Below are 8,438 nucleotides of genomic sequence, written 5' to 3'. Positions count from 1 at the left end.
CCTCCTCTATTGCCTCCTCTATTGCCCCCCCTTTTGCCCCCCCTTTTGCCCCCCCTTATCCTCTTCACCTCCTCTTCTATTTCATGACTAATAAAAAAAGTGGTCGTTAGTTGGTAGTAGCCTATAATTAACATATAATGGAAAATACGTACGCTTTTTGCAAATCTTGTTTGTTTTCAGGTCTAATAAAATTAGTGGTTAGGTTGTTAATTCGTAGTATAATGAACAAATACACTTACTGATTTTCTCTGCCGCAAAAGTATATTGGAGCATATGCCTTTAGGCTAATGATCCTATCCATTTTTATACAATGAATTTTATTTAATAAACTGCAAAAAATACAACAGTCTCATTACAATACTCGCTTCCGAAATTTAGCACGACACACCCTGTCACACGAGAAAATTCTTAACTTATTTTCACAGTAACAAAATCTTAACTTTTAGCACGACACATCCTGTCACACGAGAAAAATCTTAACTTTTCACACTAACAAAATCTTAACTTTTAGCACGACACATCCTGTCACACGAGAAAATTCTTAACTTATCACACTAACAAAATCTTAACATTTAGCACGACACATCCTGTCAAATCTATTTTCCATCTAAAATGCAGTCAATTTCTATATCAAAAAGTTGGAACGAAATCTTAACATTTAACACGACACAACCTTTCACACAAGAAAATTCTTAACTTTTCCCAATAACAAAATCTTAACATATAGCACGACACACCCTGCCACACGAGAAAATTCTCAACATTTAGAATGACACACCCTGTCACACGAGAAAACTCTTAACTTTTCCCAATAACAAACACACCTTGCCAACATTTAGCATTTAGAATAACACACCCTGTCACACGTGAAAATTCTCAACTTTTCCCAAAAACAAAATCTTAACATATAGCACGACACACCCTGCCACACGAAGAAATTCTCAACATTTAGAAAGACACACCCTGTCACACGAGAAAACTCTTAACTTTTCCCTAAAACATTAACATTTAGAATAACACACCCTGCCACACGAAAAAATTCTCAACATTTAGAATAACACACCCTGTCACACGTGAAAACTCTGAACTTTTCCCAAAAACAAAATCTTAACATTTAGCACGACACACCCTGCCACACGAGAAAATTCTCAACATTTAGAATAACACACCCTGTCACACGAGAAAATTCTTAACTTTTCCCAATAACAAAATCTTAACGTTTAGCACGACACACCCTGCCACACGAGAAAATTCTTAACTTTTCCCAATAACAATACATTAACATTTAGCACGACACATCCTGCCACACGAGAAAATTCTTAACTTTTCCTAATAACAATACATTAACATTTAGCACGACACATCCTGTCACACGAGAAAATTCTTAACTTTTCCTAATAACAATACATTAACATTTAGCACGACACATCCTGTCACACGAGAAAATTCTTAACTTTTCCCAATAACAATACATTAACATTTAGCACGACACACCCTGTTACACGAGAAAATTCTTAACCAGAAAATCTTACCACACTTTAGCACGACAGACCGCTGAGAATTTCGAGAAAATTTTAACAGAATTAATGATGACTTGCAGATTTGAATATTTAATGTCTCTATGATCCCGGCTCGCCGGTAGGGTTAAAGTGGGAACCTATACACGCACCGCACACTATAAACATAGGAGAGAATCGTGGTGATTCATAACAAACCACGAACGAAAATGGCAAACTTTTTTCTTATCTCTCTCATTTGACAAAATCCCAAACGTTGCTAAAATTCTTTATTTCCATTATTATTTTCACTTGCTTACATCAGGTTTAAGAATTTAAATGAACACTATAAAAAGTAATTACACATAAGTGCATAATAATAATATTAGTAGAGAAAAATACTTTCACAGTTAACTAGTATGATACTTTCCAGACGTTACAGGTTCAAGCTTCAAGGCTCGTCACTGCTACCATATCTATGCTGCTACGATTGTGTACGATTCTGCGTTATGTATTTTGAGAAAGACACTTAACTGCAATTGCTTTAACTCAGTGGTCACTAATGAGTTGTCCAAATTTTTAGCCATACGGAAAAAAAAACTGCCATAGAGTTACATAGGCCTATGTTGTAACTCGTAAGCGGATACGAGTTGTACGAAACAGAACACCTGTGTGATACCGATACTGTCGAGCAAGTTACATTTATTCTTAAAATTTAGTTCTAACTGTTTGTTAAAATTGGCTGTATCGCATGCTACTAATTGTCATTAGACCAATTTAATTAACAACTATAGGTATAGTAGGGTGGGGGAAGATGGGATACTTTTTCATTCTATTTTCTCGCCCCATTTGGTAGTAAACAAAGAATATTTACAGAGAAAACCAAACTCCAATGATTCCCATTCACCGTTGTTAATTGTTTAAAACATAATCAAGGTATTTGAATATTATATACTAATGGTGTCCCCTCCTACCCTACAGTACCAGTTAGTGGCATTTCCAAGAAACTATATACTTATAATTCACAAACAAAATGATCTTACCAAATCACAGAATCATTTTAAAATTTTTAATTAACTGGCATCACCATTTATAAACTGCTTTCAGATTTTACATTGAATGTTATTAAAATATTTTTGTAAATGCATTTATTGTTTTCATTGTTTGTGATGTTTATTAAGAAACAATATTTTCATAACGACAGAAAAAGCTTTATACAGTTTGTATTCGCAACATTCAGAAAATACTAAAACATGAATGATTCGATCTATTTAAAATACACCAACCCAACTCCCCCAAACCTTCTTTCTATGGTGATGAATAAAATATTGAAACACTTTCAATTGTTTAAAGTGAAAACAACCTTGAAAATTGATCAAAACATGATACAATTATTACTCTTGTGTAAATTTTGAGTCCAACACTAGGCAATGTCTTTACATTCGTGTACGTTTTATCGGTAACTGTTTGCTTTGCAACAAAGTAAAAAAATCATGCCGTTTGATTCATTTTTATATTTTTACAGTGAATGTAACCGGCCTTGTTGATGTTCCAGTACTCCCTCCTTTAAACAGTGCCCTCTGTAGAATATTTGGATCAATTTCAGTTATATCAGCACCAGCAGTAGAACGGCGTGGGGTAATATCTGACATCCAACTATAAAAATACCAGAAAAGTTTAATATTTTAATATAAAAAAAGAAAACCTCCGAGTTGTTATAAAAAATTAGTTAAATGTATATATATTATTATTACATTGTTTTTGTGTATTTTATAGCAATTCTGTCAGTCTGAGAAAACAGAAAACTTGTTTTTCCTAAACTAGAGTTAAATCTGTGTATGAAACAGAACACCCGTGTTGAACGACTGCAGTTTTTCTATCAAGGATAAAGCAAGTTACCACCATTCATTCAACTGACCTGTATTGTTTATTACACTGTGGGTTACTTTCTTGCAATAAAAGCTTCATTTGCATTGGCTGACCTAAAAAATAGTTATTTCTGTAAGTTTTAAAATATTTATATATAATGTTTTAATGAACTGCTTTATTTATTTGTGAAAAATTAGCAGGAGGTGTATTATTGTAGAAAAAAAATAAAAAAATCTTTATTTGACATGTTTAACCTATGTGAAGACATAATGTTTTATTCCAAACATGACAATGGCCTCAGTATTGGGACTAAGTAACTGTGTAGTTATATAAAAAAATGTTTAGTTAACCAACTGAAGTACATTGCAATAATTTACACAAAACTTAATGATGAAATGGCCTTTCCAAGTAGCCCACTCCCCACATATAGCTTCACCAACTTATTAATTCACATAACCAATCAGTTGGTACAGTGGTGCAACCATGGAATGCTGCTATCATTGTGGGAGTGTGTTTCCTTGGTTATGACACTTAAGGGCAGTTGCTCTGACTAATTGGTCCCTTATGGGTTGTTCAATTTATCAATCATACATTACAAAAAAAATAAAAAAGTCCACCGGAACTATTTACCCTTCACTTACCGTCTAAATCACGATTATTATATTTCTGATAAGCGAGGATTGCGTCATCTCTTCGGATAAACACAATTTCAGCTTTTCCAGGTCCAACCATTCGTGCGCGCCGTACTGGGCCAAGGACACTGAATAATTCCTATAAACGTAATGTCTTATTTTGATGCAAGTAATAAAACAATTGAATACATCTAAGTCTCTAAGATATGCACTGTATGCATAAATGTCCTGGAATATGGCAGGATACCCCCATCTGAAAAGTTTGGGTACACATAATACTCCCATAGACCGTTGTTAATTGTTTAAAACACGATCACGATATTTGGATATGGTTTCCCATCTACTCCCACCCTACTACATCAAGTTTACAAACAGTGTCATCGATATTTTTATCCCAGTCTCACCAAAATATCATCTTCCACTACAATTGGGTGAAGATTGGAGACAAGTATCTTTGTTCCTTCAAATGGACTGATGTATTCATGCGAATAACCTGTCTGTTGAATAATAAAACATATTAAACCTTGGTAAAATAAACTGTTGTTAAGCCAACTTGCAAAATACGCTACTAGAGCTAGCATTTGATGGCAAACCTTTTGTTGATTGTTTAAATTGAAAAATAGTTTTAAATGGTTATGTAGTTATGAATATATGTACCTTTTCTAATTTTTAGTTATATATTTATAATATACATAATACATGAATTTCCACTTTGTAAATACAACGTGGCAAACATCTTGCCCAAAGGCATGATTATTATAAGCAAGTTAAACAAAGTAAAGAGTATCGTGGGACAATAAATTAACAGCTTCCTTTTATTCAATACGAACATCTGTGGTGTAGCAAATCGCTAAGGTGCATAAAAAACACAGATAAACTAAAACCATCCTCTGTGACGTTTTTAGTTTTACCTCACTTAGCCTGTCGAAGTTTTTAAACTGAAACTTTTGCAACAAAGGAAATCGTATCAATCCTATATTATATAAATGCAATTTAAGGTTGGCTTTGAAACTAAATATCTCATAATAATTGTTAACATTATTTCCCTGACTTACCTCTGCTATTGGTGGGTGTGGATCATGATGCCTTACTCTTTCTTGAAAGAAAACGCTATTTTCACCGGAATTCATCGGCCTTGGATGATTATACTGATGTTTCGGGCGTTTTTGTTCAAGTATTAGGTCAGAGTACATTGGTGCGGATGGTGCCATGTATTTTCGCTTTGGAGCAGGAGGGCTTTCGTGCGGGATATGGTGGTGGTGGTGTATCACCTCAGGCTCAGGGGACGGAGTAGGTGAGGGGGGTGGGGGCGGCAGTGACCGCTTTTCTATAAAGTTGGATTATAAGTAAAAAAAACGAATAGTAACACAACAGTACAATGTTTAATAAAATAATAACATAGCATAGGCCTAATTTTTATTAATCGCTTCGAAGCAATAGAGAATACCATGTTATTTAAAGAACGAATAAAAGAGATAACTAGATTAGTTTGTTGGGTTTATGTAGCAAGGAATGGTAGCAAATAGCATATAATTAGTACAAACAATTAGAATATTCAGTTGGTTATGTTGCCAATTTTCTAGTAGATTTGACTTCATGTTAGTTTGCCTTTTTACAATTTAAAAAGAAGGAGTAGCATACAATCAGTACAATAGCTTAATTTAGTTTTAAGATTTCAATTGCAAAGCTATTACGTCTAAAGTACAGCCTTATTTTGACACAATATCATGAATATTATACGTTATAGAAATTCTATTGTTTTGCAGGTGGTAATAACACTGCATTTATAGCTGATGACTCAATTCCAGTTATAAAAGTGGTGGGTGGGAATGTGGGATATGTGACACTGGCTATTACTGACTGCTGTTACGTTGTACAATATAAATAGATAGATAGCTGTCATAAATGTGTAATCACTTTATATGCAATACCATTACGAACTGTACAAACTATTTTCACCACAATACAAATATTGCCAAACAAATAAAAACAGTGGTGCAACTAACTGTTTTTTTTATATATATCATGTCACCATGCTTATTAATATTATTATCATAATATCATTATATATATATAGTAAGGTGGGGGAAGACAGAACACCTTTAGCACATAAAATCCAAATATTCTGATCGTTTTTAAACAATTAACAACGGTCCATCGGAGTCATGAAGCTACAGGTTTATAATTCTTTCAATGTTCTTTTTTTACTACTAATGGGACGAGAAATGGAATGAAAAGGGGTCCCATCTTCCCCTACCTTACTATATATATGTATAATATATTATGTATTAAGTTCTCACTTACTTGGTTTAGGTGGCTGTTTTCTCTGAACATTAGTTTTACTTGGTTTCGGAGAGGGCTTCTAAAATTGAAAAAATGATAATGTATTATGGGATCTTTCTAAACTACTAAAACCAGTATATGACATAGACCAGGGCAACTGGCATTTGGAATAAAGCTAGCAATTAAATTTGATTCACATTTCAGTTTAACCTAATAGAATAGGAATAGAAAAAGTATCGAAAAACAAGTATAATTATATCCACGAAAAGTACAACTGCTTGTTTTTGTAACATTGGTATCTTGTGTTTTGTAACATTGGTTCACTTAAGGTTTTACAACAACAACCATGCTCTTTTTGCTGTATATATAGTTTAAATGTATACATATATTATACTTGATATACAAACAATATTCTATTTGGGTAACAGTAAAATAATGATTTCAATATGATTTCTGTACATTCGAATTCCATGTTTTTTAAAATGTTATTTATTTACCTTTTCAGCATCTGGGTTTGTCATTGTGATTTTAATTCCTTTATTCACCTTGACAGAGCTATCACCTTGTTTGTTGTTGTTATTCTTTCGTCTGGTAGGTTTTTCTTTCATTATATCGTTACGTATCGCCACTTTTAACCCAGCGTCATCCATTGTAACTTTCTCCATTAGGACTCTCTGGAAAAAATAGGAATATATTATCATATTTATTTATTTATTCTGAAGGAAGGTGAATTATTTTAAGATAAACTGAGTTATGGCGAGTTGCCAAATCATCGGATCTTGCTAAATGATATTCATACTATAGCTTTTAGGCTAATGGAAATAGATGGTTTTTGGGGTGATAAGTTAGACCTTATACTACATTATGTCCAATATATTCATTTGATACAATAGGCCAACTTGTTTCGTCGCAAAATAGTTTTTAAGGGCAGCCCAACCAGCAAAGTAGGGCACACTACTGTTTTTGTGTCCAAACTTTAGTTATGCATCCCATAATTTGTCCCACATCGCCAATAAATTAAACAGAACTAAATCTGTATCAAATTAAGTAGAATTTCCTAAAACTGCTCCAAAATATACATACATCAAACGCCAAATTTTAATGATGTCACATGAAAAATAACCGCCTCACAAAAAACCCCCCCCCAAAACAAAACCCCCCCCCCCCCCTTTTTTTTTTGGGCGAAATTGTTTACAGAGTGGCCTACTTTTAAATGGAAAACATTGCAGAAAAACAAACTTAAAGTTACCACTTACAGATCCATTGGTGACTGAAATGAAACCGATTTGTTTTGATCGTAGCAACAAATTCTTGCCAACAGTTTGATTTTCTAATGGAACAATTGCACCAGGATTACGAATTGTTCGAGTCGTTAGTTTCAACGATTTCTTTTCTACTGGCTTTTCTGGTTTGACTTTTATTGGTTTGTGTTCAATTGTTATTGGGCTTGGAGCTTTTTTCGCTTTAATGGCTTGCCTGGCATCAAAAACTGGCTCGTCTTTTGGCCTCCGCTTAGTCAACTTTGATCTGGCATCATTGTACTTGGATTGTAACCTCAAGCGTGCATCAGGCACTCTTGCTTGCTTTTGCCAGGTTGTATACATTTTAACACATCAACATTTATTTACGCTCCAGTTTTCAGTATATGCAAAACGTCTGGTGTCAATATTATAGGCAGTAACAAGAATACTATTTTTTTTGAACAGAACTGAAATAAAAAAGAAATAAATAAAGCAGCCAACAGTGAATTCTGCAAATACAAACAACTACCGACCACAATCCTACGCCATAGTGGACCAGCTATCCACCTTAAGCTATAAATATGCACAATTTTTCCCTGCCAACTTGTTGATTTTTAGATAAATACGGAACAATCTCTTCTGTCTTCGTTACCAATTCCTAGAAAATGATTAGTTGCTCCGCAATGCCACACAGTGGCAATCACACTTTTATGTCAGCGGCATATAAGTACGATTTTCAACACGAACACGTCAGCTGCCATTAAAATAGACAACGACCAAACAATGTCGACATTACACCTTTGGTATATCTGCATTTTTAATTTGGGTCACTAACTAAGCAGAGCAGTTTATGAATATGGAAACGAGTCTGGTATAAACTAATTCAGTGCTTTTTGGGCTGGTGACCCCCTAAAGTT

The 8,438-nt window shown here is 33.9% G+C and overlaps 1 protein-coding gene across 1 annotated transcript; it reads right to left on the bottom strand.

Annotated features, from left to right (window-relative positions):
* Positions 1-2,636: 2,636 nt before the first annotated feature.
* Positions 2,637-7,992, bottom strand: LOC100181403 (serine/arginine repetitive matrix protein 1). Its single transcript, XM_002119722.4, has 8 exons — positions 7,537-7,992; positions 6,778-6,954; positions 6,302-6,359; positions 5,053-5,324; positions 4,402-4,494; positions 4,007-4,136; positions 3,415-3,478; positions 2,637-3,152 (listed from the first exon to the last, which is right to left on the bottom strand). Exons 1-8 carry the CDS (start codon positions 7,882-7,884, stop codon positions 3,008-3,010), a joined length of 1,287 nt encoding a protein of 428 aa, XP_002119758.1. The 5' UTR covers positions 7,885-7,992; the 3' UTR covers positions 2,637-3,007.
* Between the last annotated feature and the right edge of the window lie 446 nt (positions 7,993-8,438).

This window comes from Ciona intestinalis, chromosome 1 (assembly GCF_000224145.3).
Source record: "Ciona intestinalis chromosome 1, KH, whole genome shotgun sequence".
Lineage (NCBI taxonomy): Eukaryota > Metazoa > Chordata > Ascidiacea > Phlebobranchia > Cionidae > Ciona > Ciona intestinalis.
This window is presented reverse-complemented; position numbering and strand designations above follow the sequence as displayed.